Source organism: Drosophila montana, unplaced genomic scaffold (assembly GCF_035044405.1).
Source record: "Drosophila montana isolate Dmon_TW-CO22-7 unplaced genomic scaffold, ASM3504440v1 contig_3733_1, whole genome shotgun sequence".
NCBI lineage: Eukaryota > Metazoa > Arthropoda > Insecta > Diptera > Drosophilidae > Drosophila > Drosophila montana.
In genome coordinates this window covers 12,255,755-12,278,432 of record NW_026998620.1, presented here as the reverse complement: position 1 = coordinate 12,278,432, position 22,678 = coordinate 12,255,755, and the positions used below count along the sequence as shown (strand labels likewise).

Below are 22,678 nucleotides of genomic sequence, written 5' to 3'. Positions count from 1 at the left end.
GCGCTTAGCATGACTCATAGCGGGCTGCACGAATGGTAGTTAACAGCCGTGGAGCGAGTGAGAGAGAAATGGACTAGGTGGGAGAGCGCTAGCGCTTGAGCTGCTTATGCTAGAAGTTCTGCAAGGTCTATTGAGTGCAATGCGCTGAATGCAGAGAAAGAAAGCAAGCCGCAAAGAGAGTAACATAGCCATTAACAGTCGCTGCAACAGCACAACGGCAGCCGCTTGTTGTTTGTATCCGCCAGATGCATTTGTATCTTTTAGATATTCCTGTAATGCTTCAATTTCTAAAGTGTTTCTTGTTATTTGTTTATGCATCTAATTTGTAGGTAAACAAAGGCCACAAACAATTACGCGGCAAACGCTTATCAATTAGCAGGTAATTAAGCGCTTTTTAGAAATCAAAAGAAACGACGCCACAAACTGTGGCAAAGGGTAACGCACTACACACTCGAGAACAGAAGAAAACAAACTGACCAACTAGCTCATTAGCTTTAACTGCAACTCCAATAGAAGCGACAACAAGTGCAGCAAAGCAAAACAAATGCCGCAATAGACGCCTCGTCTAGACCGGAGAGAAGACAAAAGGCGACACGAGAGACAGACACACACAAGTGACCCACTGTCCACTTGGTTCTTATCTCTAGCTGCTTAATTACACGCAACTGAAGACATACAGAGAAAGAGAGAGAGAGACAGAGAGAGAGAGACAGGGGGGCCAGTAGCTGTGCGACAAGTGCGAGTGGGACACATGAAGGGCACAACACAAACAACGCATCGTTGCCATCACGACGCTGGCGCTGCCAATAGCAAAGCTCTAGAACGTTTAATCAATGTCCTGTCCCGGTCCCCGGTTCGAGGTTGGTGGTTGCGGGTTGTGGGCTGTGGGAAGGGTGCAGGCAGTCACTTCAAGCATTTAATGGCAAGCATTTTGTTTGATATTTATGTAAATTTGATAAGCAAAACAGTCAATCGAACACTTTAATTGCATTCTATTCCCATTTTATATGCCATAATTATCAATAAATAAGAAAATAAACAAACTACTGCAACTAGAATTTAACAGAACAAAATTAAACTCATAAAAAGTTGATCTGTAAGTGGCTATCTGCAGTTCAATAGACCACATTTTACAGCAGAAGTCTAAGATACAACCCGTTTTTCGAGCTTTAAAACCCTTTGCCAAATATTTTCATGGCGAGGCGAAAGCTTTATATGAGCTTTAGCAGCTTTAATGCTTTTATAGAGCTTTTTAAGCGTAGCGCCCATATAATAACAAAGTTTTAAGAGCCAAGTACAAAACATTTGAGAGAATATCGAAAAAAACAGAAAGGGAGGAAAGAATTCAAAATAATAATCCAATTTACCCAAAACTCACTTAAAACAAGTATATTCTTAACAGGGCGATTAATTCAGTACTTGCAGGTCAATAGCCGTTTACAATCAGATGCCTGATTTTCCTAGATAAAAAGAAAACATCTCTCGGTTTTTCAAATACAAATATTGATCGTAAAAAATGTAAACAGAATAGTTTAACATGCGTGGGAAAGGGGTGGAGCCCGCCCAGGGCGCAGCCGCTGTTATGTGCAGGCATATCAAATGATCCACATAACATACACTCAGAAAAAATTAATGTAAGTTGTGTCGACTAGTGTATTTGAGTCTTTATATAAAAAAAATAATTAAAATAAAGGTTTGGCTCTTTGCCTAATAAATTTCAACCTCAGCTGGATTTCGAGAATATTTCTACTTGAGTGCAATTTTCTAGATTTTTCTCTGCGTGTATATGTATACACACAACTGTAAGAAAAAAGTGCCCACAGCAATTGATAACTCACACAACATGAGCCATAAAAATACATTCTATATTAGATTCGTTTCGAATGCACAATGAAAATTTGAGAAGACGACACACACATACACATACACACACTCACACACTACACATATGGTTGCAATGAACATAAACAATAGTTGGAAAAAATGTAATTTGTGACAAGAGTTGGGCGACAGCGAACGCTACTTAAATTGCAATCAGAAACAAAATTGATTTAAATTTGAAATATCAACAACGGCCTGCAAGGGGGACAAAATGCTAGGTAATTGCATTACGAGGGCGTGTTAGAGTGAGATAAAGAGAGAGAGGGAGAGAGATTGATAGAGAGAGGGAGAGCTAGACTTGAGAGCCGCTTGCCCACACATCGCATCCAATTAGGGCGCTGCTTGTTTTGCAGTAGAAAGTGACAAAAAAAAATAAGGAGGAAAAGTGTGCGATCACAGAAAGCTCGAAGAATTTCGGTTAACTGTATACGAGACGCAGTGAGAGCGCATAAAACAAAATGGCTGCCGATTGGCAAAAGCCTTTGCGGTGTATTCTGTTAATGAAGCTTATGAGCAGCAGCGCGCGCACGTCACAAGTCACTGAGCTGCAACAACAACAATAATAACAGCGACAAGCACAGCATACGTGAAGCGCATATAGAGAGAGATAGAGAGAGAGAGAGTGAGCAAGAGAGAACGAACCGCAATCAAAAACAAAAGGAGAGCAGGCACGAACCCCAGTCAATGGCTGCACCTGTAGACAGCATATTCATAGCATATTGCACGGACACCCCCGCAGACCGCCGCAGACCCCCACACACCCTCGCACACGAGGCAAAAGCACAGTTACGCTCAGGCTGACTGTTGTGGGGTTCATTAATGACGACGGCTCGACACGTTTGAGCGATCACCACCACAGCAATAATAACAACAAGTCGAGAGTGCTCCAGTCGTGGGCGTCCGACTGGCAGATACCCTGTACCCAGCTCAGAGCTGACGTATGTATGTACATACATATGTACAAAGCACCCACACTAGGCCAAATATACTTGCGATTACCGTACGAATATTTTGAACCTAATAGTGGTATCTACCTCTTAAAAACTCATAGACATACCGTATATTTATCGATTTCGTGAAAAAATGGGAGTTACCCACTCTCAATGGGTACAGGGTATACAAAATACCTAAACAACGAAAACGATTTTATTTTTAACATTAATAACGCATTTTTTGCTGGCCACGAATTATACATAAAATGGCGCGATCTGAACTGTTGCCGTTGCAGCGGTTAGTTATCGTAAAACAACAACAAGAACAGTAATTTCCGCGCAAACGCAGCCGACGCAGAAAGTGCGGTTGGGGGGTGGGGAAGCGTGGGTGAGCGGGCGCGACCGACAAGTGCAGAGACGCAACGCCAGCCAAGCAGAACGCACAGCATAAAACAGATAATAATAAATTTAAAAAAAAAAGCAGATACGGCACGATCAATGGCTGCACTAACCTACCCCCCCATCACCCCCATCCTATCGCTCTGCCCGCCGCCTACCCCTTAAGTGCAACGGAAATGCTCAATTATGCAATTCAAGAACAAAGAGAACTACTAAAATGGAAGAGAGCGAGTCGGAGAGAGAAATTTAAAGCTTAGCTTACCTTTTGACTGAACGCCGTCGCAGCTGCTGCAGCGGCTGCTGCTTCCTTGGCAACGCCGACGCCATCCGCAGAACTGGCGTGCGTCGACGGAGACGTTGCGTAGACGAACAGCGGCAACGAGTTGAAGTTACGTAAAAAGCCAGCGCCGTCGACGCCGCCAGCGGACGCATCCTTAAAACGCCGGCAGAATAGCAACTGTTTATTACAAGCGGCTGCTGAGGCCAACAGAGGAAGCAGCGTGGGCGTTGGCGTTGACCGCGCAGCTGCAGTTAGCGTTGCATCAGGAGCTGCCTTCGGCACTGATGCTGACGCTGACGCTGACGGTGGTGGCGTCTGTTCCTCTGTTGTTGTTGTTGTTGCGGACGCCATTGGCGTATCGCAATTTTCTTCTTCTTCTTCTGTTGTGGATTTTGTTGCTGCTGCTGCTGCTTTAGTTGTTGTTGCTGTTGTCGTTGGCATGGCTGCGCGTACTATAAAACAAAGCTGGCGGTGCTGCTGCTGCGCGCTTTGCAGTGGGCGTGGACGTGGGCGTACAGCTGCGAGCGTCCTTTGTTATGGCGGCGCGTGGTTTTTTTTAAGACGACGGTCCCACTATCAACAACTGGCTGCCGCATGTTGCAAATGCTTACGCATAGAAATGACCTCTAACTAAATTATCTTCACACACACACATATGCACAAACAGACGCACATACACACACGCACGGGCACTTTGTCGCTTCGCAAATCGGCAGCAACAACAACTGTAAAAAAACTGTAGCCGCAGCCGTGTTACTTTAATTGATTATATACGAAACGTGTTGTCGCTTTGAAACTTGCAAAACTGACGCGTTCCGTTTGTTAAAAAATTAACCGAATTGATTTATTCATGTAAAGTTTGCTCGCTAATTTCCTTTTTTTGTTTAAATTTGCAGACAGTTGAGTGTGGCCGAACTTCACAAGTGGCAATATCTGCTATAGCAGCGTTTTAAATGTACCAATAGTGTAAGCAGTCTGGCAACTCAGTTGCTAATAAAAATGTAACACTGAAAATAACCTTGTTTTATTGAAATACCAAAATATTTTAAAAAATACCAACAGCTGGTCGAAATTAGATTTCCATATCAAATTTTCAAACAGAGTAGCTGTTCAAACATTAGCACATACATAGGACAACTCCATCAAAATTCGTCAGTAAAAACATTCCGGCAGCAAGCAACACGTTGTGTGCTCATGAAAACAATTAATTAACAGCATTTAGTGCGCGCAGACAGAAAACGCAGCGGACATACACAATTGCGTCGCCGCCGGTTTAAACAGTTTTTGTTGGTTGTAATTTTCGCTGTGCCTTCGCTTACAGTTTGACGCTGATTTTCGATAGCTAAATTTCCATACGAGACACCATTTTTCCATTTCGCCTTGCCTCGCCCCAGACGCTTATCTGCTGCTGCTGTCACTCAACGTAAGTAAATAATTTATTTAAAAACTAAATTAGGCCCATTTCGAGTTGCCACATGGATTAAATAGTCTCTTCTCCTCTTTTTGCAGATAATATCGATCTGGCCAGTCAGTAAACTGTATGATAAAGATAGCTGTGCTGCTCTTTTGACGAGTGTTGGCAAAAATTACGCGTTTCACAACACCTAGACTCTTAAAACACTAAACTCGTCTCTGTCACACACGCGCACTTTGAAACGTCAATCGTTTTGTCCGCTGTTAGTCATCGTGTCGGTCTCACTCACATCCGCTCGGCGCTTTGAACACCAAAAAATATCGCAGCCGTAGTTGTCGTCGGGGCGCCGTTCTACTCGCAGTGCTGCAATATTTCTAGACTGTAACCTCGGAGAAAAGCTGAGCAGAAAATAGCCAGAACACAGTGAAAATATAAAGCCTACCGCAGCTTTTGTGTTTCGTTTGGTTTTTCTATAGCATTTTTCAATAATTTACAATCAATTTCTCGTTTCGTGTAAATCGACAAAGAACAAAAAGTAATCGAAAAGCAAAAAAGAAACGTACCACAATACACACTCACCAACACAAACACCACACACACAAGAAAATCAAATTTCAATCAGAAAATGGCGTTAAAAAGAATCAATAAGGTATGTGAAAAAACGATGAAAATAATCAAATCAAATTGTACAAAGCATTTTGGCATTAGCATGCATTTCAAAAGTGCAAGTTTCGATTTGTACCAACAAAAAATAGAAATGAAAAAAAATGTGAAAATTTCTTGTGCGACAAAAAAAATTTATGCAAGAAATGTGAAACGTAGGAACGACAACGGCAATGTACAAAGAAAAGAAAGACAAAAAAAAAAAAAACGAACCGAATACGTGAGCGAAAGAAAACGTGCAAAAAGCATAAGGAAAAATGGGCGATGACGACGTGCATTAATTACAACTTAAACTAAAAGAGAAACAAGTTTAGGCTTAGTTTTTAGTTGATGATTGACGTAAAAGCTAACAATTTAGAGCTTGAGCTTTTTATGGGATTCTAATTAGAACTGGCTGGACATCTATCGTGTGTGTGTATGTGTGCTGGGCAAGGCAACGGGCAACGTGTACGGCCATTTGTATTAGTCGTTGTTTCCGTTACACAGTAAATGTGACTGCGTATGTGTGCCTACGAGTGCAGTTGTGCGGGTGGTTGTGTGTGTGTGTGCATGTGCATGTGCATATGCATGCATTCAAGCCGGGCACCTGGTCAACGCCGCCGTCATCTGGGCTGCTTTTGGCCAGCAGAGACTCAGCGCCGCGCTCGGGCTCCGTTGTGTTACCCAATACACGCTGCTGTATTTATATATACGTATATATATATTTATATATGTGTGTATTGCAGGGCACTCACACGCGCTTATGCTTTTGTGTGTGCATGTGTGTGTGTTGTTGGTGCCAGCGCCACAGAAAGATCCAGCAAAAAATAAAACACGGCGAATACATGAAGTAAAAGCGTATAAAATTAACCTAACCTTACTTTTTGCGCTGATAATTCAGAAATAGTGCTGCCTGCCTATATATACACAAGCATACACATATGTATGTATGTATATATACTTGTACGTATGTATGCACATTGCATTAATGTGCCGACTGTGTGTGTGTGTGTGCGTGAAAGCAAGTAAATTTCAATAATTATTTTTGCGGTGACTAACTGCTGAAAGTTCCTGGCTTCTCGCTATCCTTGTTGCCAATGGGCCAGCCCAAATGCATTTCATATTCAAGCAATTGAATGTGCATTACAGTCGCATGTTAATTTCCATTGGAATTTCTGTTTCAGTGTCCTTTTGTACAAAGTTGCCCCATCTGCTTTTGACTCGCTCGCTCTCAAGGGAAAGGCGAGTCACAATTTTTCGCATTGAAGCTAGTTTATATTCAAATGTTATGCTTTTACTGTTCGCAAATAGTCTTATTATATTTCTATCATACGCGATTAAATATAAAACTCGACAATTACAGTTTGATTTGAGTGCGGCCGGTTCACCGTCGTAGCCCCCATCAACACACACACACACACACACGCACACATTTATATGCATTTGGAGTCTTTGCACAGTCACAGCCAGCGCACAGCAGTATATTAAGTTTGCCATCTCGCTCGCACACTCCCATGAGACGCCCAAAGAGTGCTGACTAAAGTCAACGGCAGCTGCTAGCTCGTTTGGTCATACACAGTGTTTGGCTCTTTCTTGCTCGCTGCTGTGAAGCGAATGGGGCAGTGCTAAGAGGGTGTCTGCGTGTGCGTGCGCGCGTGGCTGTGTGTGTGTGTGAGATGGCAACTAAGTGTAGTGTTGAAAAACGCTGCGACATGTCGAGCACCAATAATTACTATAAAAAAATAATTTAACATAATTTAAATTTAAATATTGTATGCGACAGTAAAATATGTAAATGGTTGCTAATAAGCCATACACGCAAGCATATATATATGTATACATATATATATATACGTATACATATGTTTGTTTGTGTGTGGTGTATGAATGTCTGCTCTTGTGTTGGAGGGGGTCTGCTGACTGCTCGAGCCACAAAAGCAGCGACGCTGTCGTTGACGTCTGCAGCGTCACGAAGCGCGAGCGTCATGGCCATTGAATTTTTTCTTTGGTGCTGCTGTTTTTGTTATAAACTTTGATACGTACATATATAAATGAAATGAAAACGAAATGTTAGTGAAAATGAGGAAGAGCCAGTAATGCTAAATGAATTAATGTTAATTTTATTTCTTGTATTTGTATCTTTATGTAATATGTCCCCCTTCCACTCAACCAGCAACTTACAATTAGCAGGAAACTGTTTTGGTTTCCCCCTCTCTTTCGCACTTGTCTCTAGCATATCGCCAAGGTTTCGCTGATTGAGCTGTTTGTTGTTGTTGTTGTTGTTGTCGTTGTCAGTTGGCCTGAATTGCCAAAAATGAATTGTACTAATACAATAAAAGAAAGAAAAGACGATACCCGCTGTTTCAAGCCGGGCTCTCGTCTGCTCTCTCTCACTCGCGCTCGCCGATCAATCCATTGTGTTCGTCTGTGTGTCTGTTTACTTGTGTGCGAGTGACCGTTAGTTTGTTATTATTTGAATTATAAACCAATACGCTATCACTTGTCACCGCGTCTTTGTTGGAAATGCATGAGTCATCCCGTCGGCCGCGGCCGCATTGAAAGTCCCCTCGAACTTGACGTTCGCGTTTGACGTTCGTTTTGTAACATTTTTCTTATGCCTTTCTTTTCGTTGTTGTTGTAACTATTTTTTGCTCAACAGGTACTAGCCGAAAAGCGCGTGGCAGTACCATAAAAAAAACCAATAATGTCAAATGCAGATACTTTTAAAATGCGCCACATTTGATTTGCGTATTTCTTACGTAGTCCGATATTTGTACGTACGTCAAAGGGAACCCAGACAACAACAACAACAACAATAAAAGATGATGCTGCGACTGCGACTGAACCAGTCAGCTTTTAAACTTCTTACCCCCTTCACTTAATGTGCCCCTTAGTATGTTTTGTGCCAAGGCTCTCGTTTTGCTACCTTCCGCTCAGCTCATCTTTTTTTTTTCGCTGTGCGTTTTGTTATATATTTTTTTTCTTATATTTTGCCGGTTTACTTTACACCTATTTGTGCGCCCCAAGTTGGCAGCTGTGCTGCCGGGTACATTGGTCAGGAGGGGGCAGGGGCAACAGCCGCTCAGCTGTGTGCGTGCGGCTGACAGAAAGAGAGATGGCGAGCGGAGAGTGCGAGAGTGGGAGAGCGAGAGCAAGCAGTGTGCTGTGTTGCTGTGTTCTGTGGTGTCTTTTGGTTCGGGCCAACGAACTTGGTTTTCGCGTCACACACATTTGCCGCTGGTCGCTGATTTGATGCGAACAAAAATTTTCATATTTCTGTATTAAAATGCTTTTAAATATTTCTGCATTAACATGCACAAATGCACAAATATATGTAGATATGTGTATATATGTATGAGGAAGAATTTTGTTGTCCTTAAGAAATGCGCACACAAAATGCTGTTCAATTCATTGATAATTACTTTATAAATGTTCTATGTTTGCATACTCTTAAGTACAGTGAAGCTCTTGAAATTGTGGTTGTTGAGTCCCTTTTCCTTACTTTTCTGATAAAATAAAAGTGTTCTCCGCTCTTTTGACCAATAAACTGGTTCAAAAAGTATTTCTGGAGCGGACAAATACGAAACTTTCCCAAACGAGCAAAATATTACACTTAAAAGTATAATTTTTCATTTTCTTTCCATTTATCAATTACATATCTAGGAAACTGTTATTTTCTTTTGAGTTTCTTCATGCGGACATCTTCCTTAGCAGGTCAAAAAAAAAAAAAAAATACACTGGAAGCATAGGTGACCGCTCGAGGAATCATTCACTGTTTTTTGTTTTTTTCTTTTCTTTTATAACAAACATTTATAGCGCCTTTTACTAATCTATTGTTTTTTGTTCTTTTCGACAGGAACTGCAAGATCTGGGCAGAGATCCACCTGCACAATGTTCAGCTGGACCAGTTGGAGATGATTGTGAGTACAACGGCGAAACACGCCCCAACGACTCGTCACGCCTCGTCCAGCCCATCGATCAGCCTATGTTATAAGCACACTGTGCATTATGTAACTGTGCCAATGCGTAGATTCCTACCCTCTGCTTCCTCTTCTACGACTTGCTCTCTTTGAGCTTTTTATAAATAGTTCACGCCGCGCTCTCTTTATAGAGAAGTTAGCTTTTGATCTGATTCGTCACGTCACAACTTGCAGAACGTGACTTGGCAGTTTTATGCACATATTTATGTATATGCTTTATTTCTACTCTCTACACTAGTCTCTCGCAAATTAGAAATGTAAATCGAACCACTTATAAGAATTTAATATTCCACGCGAAATTCGGACTCTAATTTATAGAAAGTTACTATTTCCGAGCGATCCCTTATTTCATTTTAATGTTCTTAAATTAAAATATGTCTATAGACCAGGTCTATATAGTATTCATTGTGGTTCTTTTATTCAAGCGACTACTGTACCAATTTCTCAACTCGCATCTCTATTTCTGGTCTTTTTGACTCGTTTTGCGGTGCAGCTCAAAATTTGAAATTTCGGATTTCCATTTCATGTTAACGCGTGAGTTTTTAATGTTATAAAGTTACTGTTAACGCTGCACTCGCACAAACATCGGTCCGCTATATACATATATGTGCGTGCGTGTGCGTGTGTTAAAGCCAGCTTCGTTTGCTATGGAGGTCACCTAAATGACGTCACTTAAAAGTGAAATCGTGTAATTAAAGGTGGTTTATTTTTTGAGGTCGCATTCGCCTGCTTGGGCAGACGTGTGAGTAATACATAGAGTTGAATATAGGCATTATGCGAGTAGTCAATGCTAATTTAACAGAAATGTGAAAAATCGTTTGCTAAAACTGTAAGCTTTTGTTATATTTTATAAAGCTACTGATAAAAAGAGCTTAAGGAAAGCTATAAAATTCATTATAATATATATTTTCCCTATCTCCTGATCTAAATTAATGTTCTAAACAGATTTATAACACGTTAAGGTCCAAATCCACAAATAAGTGTCTGGAGTAATATCCTGACTTCACTATGCTCAACATTTGTTGCATTTACAAACTTCACGTTCTGCGATTCCATTGGACTGTATCAGTTATCGGTAATATATGAATGGCAAAAGTACCGCTTCTTTAAATAAACAGCTGATCGGTTCGATTTGATTACCTAAGATCCGCAGTTTGCCTGCCAAAGGTCAACTGATACGGTCTCGAAGTAGGGGCTCCATTCAATGGACTCCGCTTAGCTTTTTTGTTATATCACTTGTTTGTGGCAATGATACTTTCATATTTTCCATAACATCGATACGAATTTCGATAAATCATCGCAAAGATGTGAATTACTCGGGGCGAATACCAACAGTTTTGCTTTAGATTTACAACATACTTCACATTCGCAGAAAATGTAACATTCGCAAGAAATAAAAGAACCTGTTAGTGGAATTAGACTATTAGAGACTACTTAAATAGGTCTAGTTAGAAGTTTTTAGATTTAACATATAACATATTGAACTTACGAAAGTTGAAATATTCAGATGACCCATAATTTCTTCTGTTTTATATGGGGTTAAATACATTTACATAATTTTTTTTTAATGACAAAAAAAATCCAACTTTTGAAGCGAGACATTTCGATAAGCGAGTGAGATCACTGTACCAAAAAAGTCAACGAATCGATTACAAAGTAAAATTCAAACATCAATTGTGTATTGTTACAAATTTCTATTGATTCACATAGTCAGAAAATATTCCTAGACATTTCCGCGACTATCTTGTGCTGATAACAATGTAAAAGCTGCATTAAGAATTGCTCTACATGCATAATCAGCATTATTAGCACAGATAATAAGATAACCCATTTTATTTAGCATACGTATATTTTTATTTATTTTATCAGTTATAAAACAGTCCCATCCATGTCATGAACAGTTAACAGTTAAACGCTACGCTTCCGCCGTGCTGTGTTCTTATCAGCGCTCCATTATCAGCTGGGCAGTTAATGTGTATAAGAAATTACGTGGCGATAACCAATTACAGTCGAACTCTGCGCGTAAACTGTCACTGTCTCCCCCGACAAACCAAACAGAGAGCAACAATGAATCTCCAAACAAAGAAAATCACATTTACGCAAAATGTAATTACAAATCATTTTGCAGCCCACAATTGTTATCGATAACCGAAGCGATACGTGTAAATGAATCGATGCCTGAAGAAGCGACTCATTTTGTGGCGAAACTCCAACTCGATTCTATAAATGAAATTACTGTAATTGTATTGCAAACACACACGCGCACTACCTCCCCAACCCACCCCACCTCACCCCGCTTTCGAGCTGGCACGGGTCGGCCCAGTTCTCAGCCCAAAAGCTGCTCGGGCTGAGTGTGACATTGAGCAAGTAGCTCCGCAATAGCCTTGGACAATGGGTGCGAGCGGGACGGCAAGTTCTCTCTGTGCTGCCAGCGTCAGCTGCAACGTCGCTGCCAGCAGTCGGTGCCAAGGCTCTTTGGCAATTGTTTGTTTTTGTTCTTTTCGCTTAACTCTTGTGCTGGCTGCGGCTGTGGCTGCGGCGGCGGCGGCGGCGGGGTTATCGCTGAGAGAGCATGCGAACAGAGAGCAGAGAATGAGCAATTGCATTAGTTTAACTGTTCAGTTCTTACAGCTTTAATCCTCCCTTTTCCCTCTCCCTGCCTCTTAGGGCAGTTTTGTGCTAATCTGTGGCTTGGCGTGGCATCGGTCTAAATATGCTTATTTATAATATACAACTATTACAATATTTATAACTTAAACTGTCTTCTTTCTATTTACAGTATTTCACTGGCAAGCTACAATAATGGGCCCGGTAAGCTGACAGCTCTTTGTCCCTGGATTGAAATTGAGTGTTTGTGATGTTGGTTTGGTTCACAGATTGCTAGAACCTTCTCTTTAAAAGATCTTTTAAGGCAGTATCGATACCTTAGCGATACATTTCGCTATTCAACTGAGTAGAGTCTGTTTCTAACAGATGTACTCTGAACGTTTTAATATCTAATCTAGTTATTCTTTTAGCTACATCGTTTTACTGGCTAAATTAGGCAAATCTAACTTTATAATACAAAAATACATTAGATTCTTTTGGGATTGCCAAAGCTTAGACCTTTGCTTTCTCATTCAACTGCTCAACTTTTGACTGTCTTTTTTTTAGGTTAATTTTTGGACAAAGTCTTAATCTAAATATATTATTTACTGTAGTCTGAAGCTAGTGCGGGTTTTGCCATAATTTTAGAAGAGTATTGAATGGCTTTTTAAATTAAGACAAGTTTAATGGTAGATATCTATTTAGAATCAGTTGTTCAACCTGATAGCGAATATGTATATACTCTTTTGTGTCATAGAAGTCGCGTTCTAAGGCTTACTCAGTTTAAGATCAGCGTGGGTGGAGTTCGAGATAAAACATGGAACTGTTTTCAGACTTTATTTACGTTGGATTACTTTGAAATATTTGAGGGCAGAAGCCATTATTTCGACACAGTCTCTTGTGAAAGACACTCTGGTATCGATAAAAAAAAACGATAATCATAAAAGGCTGCAATTCGAACTTATCCAACTCCAAGCTCCAAGTCAACAATAAATTGTTTGTCTTCTTTTTGTTATATTTCAATACTAATTAGTGTCAATTTTTGTATCATATTCACAGCCGGACAGCCCTTACCAAGGAGGTGTATTTTTCTTAACTATACATTTTCCAACAGACTATCCTTTTAAGCCACCGAAAGTGGCCTTTACAACACGCATATACCATCCAAACATTAACAGCAATGGATCTATTTGCCTCGATATATTAAGATCTCAGTGGTCGCCAGCATTAACTATTTCAAAAGGTAAGTGAAATCGATTAATATATATACATATATATATATATTTATATACATTTAAATGGATTTGTTAACATGATTTGTTTTTCTCTTTCGATTGCAGTCTTATTATCAATTTGCTCTCTACTCTGTGATCCCAATCCAGATGATCCGCTTGTTCCAGAGATTGCCAGAATATATAAAACCGATCGGGAAAAATACAATGAGCTGGCACGGGAGTGGACTAGAAAGTATGCTATGTGATGCGTTCCAGATTGCAGCAACAACAGTCCAACAATAACAACAACAACAACAACAACATCAGCAACATCAGCAACAACAATAACAAAATTAGCAACAGCAAATAAAACATCAACAACAGCAACAACAGCAAACACAACAAGAACAGCAAAAACAACAGCAACAAAGATAACATTTAACAATAGTTACAACAGCTGCACACTCCCCGGCAACAGCTTCAGCTCCAATAAGAACGCCAACAACAATATCAAAAGGAGCTGCGGCTGCAACAGCAACAACAACAGCAACAGCAACAAGAACAGTAACAACAGCAACAACAGCAGCAGCAGCAGCAGCAGCAACGAGTGGAACGGAGGCAAAGTAGCAACAACAACAACAGCAACAGCAACAACAAATGCAACAGTAACAATAACAGTTACTGCAAACAGCAACTGTCAAATTGCCATCAAGTTGATTTGACCGAGAAAACCGCAGTAGCAGCAGCAGCAGCAGCAGCGCAGCAGCAGCATGATGAGAAAATAATTTAATAATAATTACTGAAAACAAAAAGAATTATGTAAGCATAAACATTTAAAGCGAGAAAGCTACCAACAACACAGCATCCCACACATAATAAGTTTAAAAACAAAACTACAAATAAAGATCAGCTGGAAAATTATTATTATTATTATATTATATTTAAAGAACCGGAAAAATAAAAATTACAAAAATTCAATTCTCTATCACGATATCGATTATATCGGTATTGAAAATGATATTCCCTTTTGTCCTACACTTGAAATACCAAACGCTCCATCTATTATATCTAAAATTCAAATGAAAAAACAATTGTAGAACTTTTTGCGATAAAAACAAGCACGTTTTCGATATAAGATTGAATGAATTTAACGTATTTGGTTCTTGAAAGACGGCGCTGTGGAAAAGAGAGCTGAACATTTTTTATTAAGTAGGGCATCAATGAAATATAAAATAATTATAATTCGCATGGGATGTACATCAAACTTAAATACCACTGACTACTTTTGTTAAGAATTCTTTATCCTGGGAATCGAACCTTGAGTCTAGTTCTCTGACTGGAATACTTCTATATAATTCCATCCACTAATCAGCGAAGCATATAGATTTCTTTCTTGATACAACGAAAACTACCCAACATTTATAATATTCCAATCGACTTTGTTTCTATTCATAATATGAGCTCGCTTTATCAGACCTAGATCTTTTTTTTTAACTTGAAAAAGTTAATTTACTGTGCTTAAGCGAGCTATATTATATCATAATCAAAGAATCGCTAACGAAATTATCTTTGGTTTGCGGAAAACTATGTATGATTTAACATTCTGATATTAGTCACTTAAATGTTTCTTATATGTAACTCAATTTTCGATGGAATGCCTAAAATGGAATATACTCATATACGTATACATATGTGTACGATATTCATGTCCGGGATTCCGTTTTATTCATAAAGTTTAAATCTATGATGCTTAAGATATATAAAAGGAAAAAGTACTCGACATTCGATGAAATTTTATTGGGGTCCGATTATAATATGTTTTATTTAGTAAGGTTTCATAGTGAAGTTCGTAGCTGCCAATTTTGGTAAAAATATAAAATTTATATTAAAAACATATTTTTTTACATAAAAAGTTTTTATTAAAAACTGAAATTGTAACTGAATATTCCGAAAGGAATAAGATTTGGATCGTTAATTATTGAAAAACTCGATCAAAATATCTATAAAAAACAATTTAAAAATTTCGGGGCAGCTATGTCTGTAGAAACGGGTATATTCGAAGTTTCATCAGGAGATAGGAAGGGGTCAGAAAACTAGCTTGATTATCTCAGCTAAGGTTTGTCGTCCGATCTGCAATATATGTGTACATACTTTGTGTGATTAGAAATCTATATTTTATCGTGTTACACACTTAGTGTCTAAATTGTGTTACCCTCAGCCAGAGTAAAAAGTATACAAATCGGTCAATGTGAAGGGCATAGGAATTTGCGCCCTGCACGAATGTCTAAGGCAGCCACTGTACAAAATCTCAAAGGACGGGCATTGAGCGTAAAACAAATTTGATCAACATGCAGGCATGAGGAATGTAAGCTTTTTCAGAAGCTGGCAACAGCTTCAGCATGTTAAATAAACATTTAATCAATTTTGAGACTCAATTAATAAACAGCGAAGTACGTCGAAGCCAAAGTTGACGTTGGCTGCGCTGCGCCGCACTTCTGTGAAGCTTTTTTGTCGGCTTTACCGATTCACGAGAAAGCCATTATACATACATATACATATGTATAGGTAGGTGAGCGTAAGTTGTCGTTTCCTCTGAGCATTGCGTCACAGCATTTGTTAATACAACTGCCAGCAAAGCTTAAAGTTGTGACGTCACGTTTAGGACTCTCACATGAACGAAACGCGGAACTGTGCAAATGCGCGCTCTGCAGACCTTGTCGACGATCACAGCGCATTTTGCACTTCTCTCTCGCACGTTTCATCTTGCTCTCCAAATCTCTCGTTTTTTTTTCGCCGCTTTCGACCGGTGTTTGTGTTAGTGTGCGTTGCTTGGGGCCCAATCTTTGGCAAGTTGCCCGCCCAGTCGCGCCGCTGCAGTCTTCAGTTGACTTTTAGCTGTCTCGCGAGTGGCTCGTGAGTGTTTCGCCAAGTGAAATTTCTTGTTCTGTCTGGCCGACTTGAACAGAAAGTATGTACGTACATATGTGCTCACATCTGAATGCAGATGTACATATGTATGTATGTATGTAAATACGTACAAATGTGCAATTAAATGTGCATAAATCAATATCAATTGAAGTTCGCCAAGTGTTAGAAAGAAAACAAAAACAATTAAAGTTGCTTTTTGATCAATTTTACGTTGATTGCACTCGCACGTGCATTAAAAATCCAAAGCCAGACAACAAAATTATATTTACATAAAATTTGGTTATGCAAACAATTCCAATAAGAAGAGAAATGTATGTTAGTCTTTGCTCACGTGTATTTATAATTTATTTATATATATGCCAACTGCATATATGTATATCTAATGGCGTATATATGTACATACATATATTTTTATATATGTACATACATATACATATATGCATTTGTGAGAATTGCGCTTTAGAAATTTTCGGGTTCTCATTAAACTGCAGCTCAGAGGGCGGCGATCAGGTTCAATATTGTAATTCGTTGAGAAGCGCTTTCTTTACGGAGCCTCACTTGGCAACACAGGCACGCACGCACACACGCACGCACGCACACACACACACGAACGCTTAGCTCTTCGCTTCCCGAAACAGCAGTTGCCAGATTTTTTGTTTAGAGGCCTTCCTCGATTTCACACTATTCCGCGAATGGCGACAGAGACGCAGCCGGTCTCAGGCCAGATTTGTTAAGCCTAGAAATAACTTATAAAGTATATTTAATCTGCCTCTTACCTGTTAGCCTGAAACAAGATGAGTCCACGCCCACACGAGAGCCTTGCGGCAGCTCAAATTCTGTCGGATCTGGAGCTGAGCAGCGCAACGACATCGTGCTACAATCGGAAAATATTAAAGGATGATGATAACTGGGTGAGTAGCCAGCGTGCTGATAAGAAACTACAAAATAGACCGTGCAGCACGTGTACTGCGAATTGAAGACCAAAGCGAGATGCTCAAGGAGAGAGCTCAACTTGCACACACACAAAAACGCGAGCGCGCGCAAAAGTTGAGCTTCCAAATGGAGTCAAGGTCAATTATGGGTGTCTGTTGCCGATCATTGTGCGCTTACATAATGCACATACACACACACACACACACACATATTGATATATATAAATATATATATTTACATGCTTGCATATGTATGTACGTATTTTCGTACATTTGTCTCGAGGGCATTGCGAAAGTTCCATTCACGCAGATTTCCTCAAGTTCAGTCGAACTTGAAACTGGTTTTGGGTTTTTGTTTATGTTGCACCGAAAAAAAACATCAACAACAACAAGTCATGCATCCGTCTCTTGTCGCATAATCTTGTAGGCTTATGAAATTTCACGCAGTATTCAGCGCATCACGCACTTGTTGTTATTTGGTTATATAATTTGGAGGAGGCTTGAACAAAAAAATAAAAAAACTTACACAACAAATGAACGCCTAAGCCGGCTTACCGAAAGTTCGCATAACTCTCAATTCAAAGCGTTGCTCAAGCTTACACGGGCATGTAGAGCTTTTGTTGTAAGTGCGCCCAAGCAATCGCTCGCTCGCTCACCCGCCTTCTTGCTATCTCTCTCTCTCTCCCCTAATGGGCTGTAACATCGCGCGTCGAGCTTTCGCGCAAAGCTTTTTTGGATAACTTGGCATGCAGTGCATTTGGTTGGTTTTAGTTTCGTTCAAGTTATTCAACGAAACAGTTGATAAAAGTTTGCAGTTCAAATACAAACGATAAACAGTTTAAATTTGGACACACATTTCGAAATTTAAACTATAAAATATGCATATTTAATGTATAGTAACAAATATAAAAATCAATAAATAAAAAACGTTAGCCACACTTAAAACCATTTTACAATCGTGATCTTTTACAACGAGCTATTGAATATGGAAACCACAGTCATAACTACCACAACAACAACCACAACAGAATTGAAACGCAATGGGCGCAGCAACAAAAAGAAAAATGTAAGATACATATAGGCACATCCAAGTTTGTAGAGATACCCATTAAAGCCCTAGTGCTTAGACTCAGCAAACATTACGAAACTAGCTACGTCAATGTCTAAATTAAAAGCGCATCCTGTTTATCAATGACTCGCCATTCGAATCTATTTACTCGGTCAATAATGCAAATGCATCGATTTTTAGCTTTAAATTGTTTTTTCATTTTGGTTTTTTTTCGCAATTTTTATTTTGTTTACTTTATGTTGTTTATGCTGAAATATCTGATAATGCACTTTGCAAAGCTATTCAATCAGCTGCTGGCTGTGCTTAACTGGAAAACAGGCGTCAGAGCAGACGCATAGCAAAATGTTAGTAAAATCATTTAGCCAGAAGTAACGTATATGTGTGGGTAAATATTGAAACTTGAGCAATTTATGAACTAGATATATGTATGATGTGGAAGCTCGTGTATTATTTAGCTGGAAGCGCTGTAAAGTTAACAGTTGGTTTAGTTTTTCGGCAACATTAAAATATTTTATACAGCTGCACATTTTGGTTTTTTTTTTATTTTATTATTTTAGAATTGTGTTTGCTTAAATACAAAATAAATAGAAATTAACATTCGAATTTCTTAGTTTCCTTTTCCCTTAACAACGAGCCTCTGCAATTTAACAGCTGCGTGTGTGTGTGTGCCAACATTTCTCAGTGGGTGTCATTTCTTAACAGTTAACAGGCTCGTGCCGTCTCAGCTTACGCATAAACAAGTGCAAAAAGCTTTTCAAAGCATTTAGAGAATGCAAATGCAAAATACAAAAGCAACATTTGTAAATGTAAACAAAACGTCATCAACCTGTTACAGCGCACTCTCACACACACGCACGCACACAAATGTGCCGAGAAAAGCACACACACATACACACACGCACACGTGCACAATTGCACAAGCAGCTGTTGCTTGTTGTTGTTGTTTTTTCTTTGTTGCTGTTGTGCATTGGAAACTGGATAAACAAATAAAAAAGTCAAGCCCCCACTTTTAGTTATTGTGGATCTATTTATGGGGCTCGTCGCAGTTGTTGTTTTTGTAGAGTAATTGCAACTATTTTAGAAAAATGTAGAATAAGCTTGAAAAAGATAAAACGATAATTTCCAACTAAGATTAAAAAAGAAGCCGGAAGTTTCAATCGAATGCAAATTGATCTTGTTAACTTTGAACCATGGCTAATCAATAATTTTTGCAACGTCGTGTCTCTGCTCTACTCTTTCAGCTCGATGGTCAACTGACTACGGAACTCGCTACGGACGCCGCTCATCAGTTTCCGGCTAATGAGGAGCCGAATGTGCTGGGACATGGCCCGGACTTTGACGACAAGTTGGCCAAATTCAAATGGCTGTGCAACTTTGATGATGTGAGTGCCACGCGGATGCCCTTTCAGTCTATCAATCTCTCAAGCTCACTGCCATTTTGATTGACCAAGTGCCAGCAGAGCTAACCCCCTTCCAAACCCCCCTCGTAGTTGGAAGGCCAAAAGGCGAGCTAAACACAACCTTCTTATTTATTATTTATGCCAGTTAATTTACATGTATTCAACTCTTTGGTTTATTGCTATTGCCAGATACATTTGTGTATCTGGCAGATACTATCTTCAGGCAGCTAGCTTCATATTTGCCGTGTGCCCAAACTATTTGCGAGTGCGTGCTGTAAATGGCCAAAACGCCGAGCAATGCAAAACGTGGCAACAATTGCCAAATAGTCGTAATACAAATAGGCACGAAAACGACAACATAACAAAATGACAACAGCCCCAACAAACTAAATCAAGGTCGATTTTATTATTAACCGAAAGCAAAAAAAACAGCGAGAGAGAGAGAGAGAAAGAGAGAGAGAAAGAGAGAAACCCGTACAGATACAGCCTAGCAAAAGAAGACGCTGCATTTCTCTGTACTTTATATGAAATGATATATCTATATAGCTAGATAGGTTTTGGTCTTATGCCTCGGATTACTGAATTTGATCGTTATGTTTTTAAATTGTTAACTCTTTTAACTGTTACGAGTGGAACTGTCAACAACAAAAACAAGATTCGTCCTACGCCTCGAACCAACTTCTCGGCTCTAGGCGTGATTTGTAAACCTTGTTTCCCACACTCTTGCCCTGGGTTTCGTTTCTGTCCAATTTCAAATAAAAGCACTTTAGTGTATAGTATTAACATACATTTTAAAAATTAAACAGTTCAGCTCAGGTTTCAATTCATTTGATTAAAAGATTGGTTGCATAAGTAAGATAGTTGAAGTACCGGGGGTTCGAGCCGGTGTAGCTTAAAAGCGTGGCTTCATATCTTAAGTTTAAGATTTTATGCGCAGTGTATAGGATAGTATTTTAAGCTTTCAAACTAACTTTTTATCACCTTGTCTGGAACTCGAACCCGAACCCCCGTTGTTAAGTTGAAAGATTCGAGCCCGAAAGGGTGTACGAACTTCGATAGGCGATAACAATTTGAAGACATTTGCTTGTTAATGAACATTTAATTCATTCGCTGTACTTGCGTAATTGAGACTTTGGCCATTTGAATTTGGCGCGTGGCCAACGGAGCAAAAGCGTTTGCCCCTGCAATCTTCTTCTTTGCATTGTTTTTAGTTAGTTTAGCTTTTCAATTAAAAATGCATTTGATGTTTGGCTTGACCATGCAATACCATAAAAAACTAACGAGTCTTTGATCATTTCTCTGACACAGGCGCCAAGTCATTTGAAGTTCAATCCGTATATAAGACGTGGCTATCGCACATTCCTGTCCAACAAGCTGTGCCTGCAGAGTATTTTCTGGTGGACTAATGAGACGGTGAGTTAAATTCGTAAGTCCTTTACAAAAGCTTTAAGTGAACTTTGAGCTTTAGGTGACCCTAATGGCTTTTTGCTTATATATTAAAGCTTTTTTTGTGTGTGTCTGTTCTCGCAGGCCTGTGCTTGGTTTTGTATTTAGTTACTTGATCGAGCTTTAAGTAAGCTTCATTCATAGAATGAAAGCTTTAATGTTCTGCCTAAGATATTTTAAATGGCTTTTTGCATATTTCTAACGAGTGGATCTTACTTTTTATAAATTTTAGTCAGTTGCTGGAGCTTTTAGACTTAACTATAATATCAACAAAGCTTTAATAATATTTAAGCATGCTTCAATGTGTAATATTAAAATTTTTAAAGGGAGCTAAAAGTTAGCATTTTGAACTTATCTTATTATTAATTTTCTTTTTTATTCGCTAATAGATCAATATCTGGAGTCATTTGGCTGGCTGCATCCTGTTCATCGGGCTGACAATCTTTGACCTTCAATTTCTGCGCCAGCATGCAGAGGTTACTGATCAGGTGCTCGTGGTCTGTTTGCTGGTCTGCTTCTGTCTGTGCATGCTGATGTCGGCCATATATCATATATTCTCCTGCAAGTCGGAGGAGCACTACGAGCTCTTTCTATCTGTGGATTTTCTGGGCATATCCCTCTCGCTGGTGGCCATCTACATAAGTGGCATGTACTATGCCTTCTGGTGCCATACGGTATGTGAATGCCCATTCATAATTATAAATCTTAACTAATTGTATTCTTTTTTAGTTCCTGCGCACAATATACTCTACCATTGCGCTGGGCATGTTTGGCCTGGCCATTGCCGTGCAGATACCCCAGCTGAATGTCTCCATGAACGGCAAGGTGGCTGTGCTCCTGCTGTGGTCCGCATACGGCATACTGCCGCTGGGCCACTGGGCGGTGGCCATGGGCGGGCTGGAGAACGAGCTGGTCGGCCTGATGGTGCCACGGATTGTTGTCATGTATCTGCTCTGCTTGGTGGCCTTTGTGTTCTATGCCGCCAAAATACCCGAGCGTTGGCTCACCGGCAAAGTGGACTTTGTCGGCCACTCGCACAACTGGTGGCATCTGATCATTGTGGCCGCCTTTTACCACTGGCACAACACGGGCCTCGTCTATGCCGAGTATCGTCTCAACAATGGCTGCAGCGCTGGCCCGGTTCTATCCTGAGTTTCCGCTCTGCGGACTGGTAGTGTCCATTGTAAATAGTCTAGATGCACTAAGTTTTAACTAATATTTAGTTGTAGCTGTTGAGAGATATATTGTTAATTTATACACTTACTTACACTTACACATACACACACACACACACACACACACAGACATATACACATAGACTAATGCGTGTGTGTAATTAGGGTTCTTACTACAATAATCGAATGAACTGTGAAGCTGGTTTTTTATTAATGCCCACGAAGAGAGAAACGTGAATCTGGTTAAATCTATTTTATGTACACTTACAATTTATTAATGCAAATATATTAAAGTACAAAAAAGCTACTAATAATTGGTCGATAGTGTATTTATCATATTTTATTAAGAAACTCATAATTAGGCTCTGTTCATAATGTAAAAAAGAATACTATTGTGTCG

General features: G+C 39.6%; 3 protein-coding genes across 6 annotated transcripts in view; 2 read left to right on the top strand and 1 right to left on the bottom strand.

The window, feature by feature from the left end:
- Positions 1 to 4,427, bottom strand: part of jvl (javelin-like) — a 59,659-nt gene extending 55,232 nt beyond the window's left edge. Inside the window, exon 1 of one of the 2 annotated variants that reach the window (XM_064694801.1) lies at positions 3,475 to 4,427. In XM_064694801.1, coding sequence (XP_064550871.1) covers positions 3,475 to 3,933 — 459 coding nt within the window. In that variant the 5' untranslated portion in view covers positions 3,934 to 4,427. The remainder of the gene's footprint in view (positions 1 to 3,474) is intronic. The other variant, XM_064694804.1, reaches the window with a different exon arrangement.
- A 193-nt stretch (positions 4,428 to 4,620) lies between these two features.
- eff (ubiquitin-conjugating enzyme E2 eff) lies at positions 4,621 to 14,306 on the top strand. Its single transcript, XM_064694805.1, has 6 exons — positions 4,621 to 4,915; positions 5,002 to 5,555; positions 9,405 to 9,468; positions 12,308 to 12,339; positions 13,174 to 13,357; positions 13,455 to 14,306. Exons 2-6 carry the CDS (start codon positions 5,532 to 5,534, stop codon positions 13,592 to 13,594), a joined length of 444 nt encoding a protein of 147 aa, XP_064550875.1. The 5' UTR covers positions 4,621 to 4,915; positions 5,002 to 5,531; the 3' UTR covers positions 13,595 to 14,306.
- Positions 14,307 to 16,151: 1,845 nt separating this feature from the next.
- LOC135436594 (progestin and adipoQ receptor family member 3) lies at positions 16,152 to 22,394 on the top strand. 3 transcript variants are annotated; one of them, XM_064694236.1, is made up of 6 exons: positions 16,152 to 16,296; positions 17,040 to 17,167; positions 19,499 to 19,639; positions 20,966 to 21,070; positions 21,493 to 21,777; positions 21,833 to 22,394. In XM_064694236.1, the coding sequence occupies exons 2-6, from the start codon at positions 17,051 to 17,053 to the stop codon at positions 22,253 to 22,255; spliced, it is 1,071 nt and encodes a 356-aa protein (XP_064550306.1). In that variant the 5' UTR covers positions 16,152 to 16,296; positions 17,040 to 17,050; the 3' UTR covers positions 22,256 to 22,394. The 3 variants fall into 3 exon arrangements, with proteins under 3 accessions (XP_064550306.1, XP_064550307.1, XP_064550308.1); XM_064694237.1 differs by having other exon boundaries at positions 16,193 to 16,300; XM_064694238.1 differs by lacking the exons at positions 16,152 to 16,296; positions 17,040 to 17,167 and adding an exon at positions 18,082 to 18,254.
- The last annotated feature ends 284 nt before the right edge of the window (positions 22,395 to 22,678 follow it).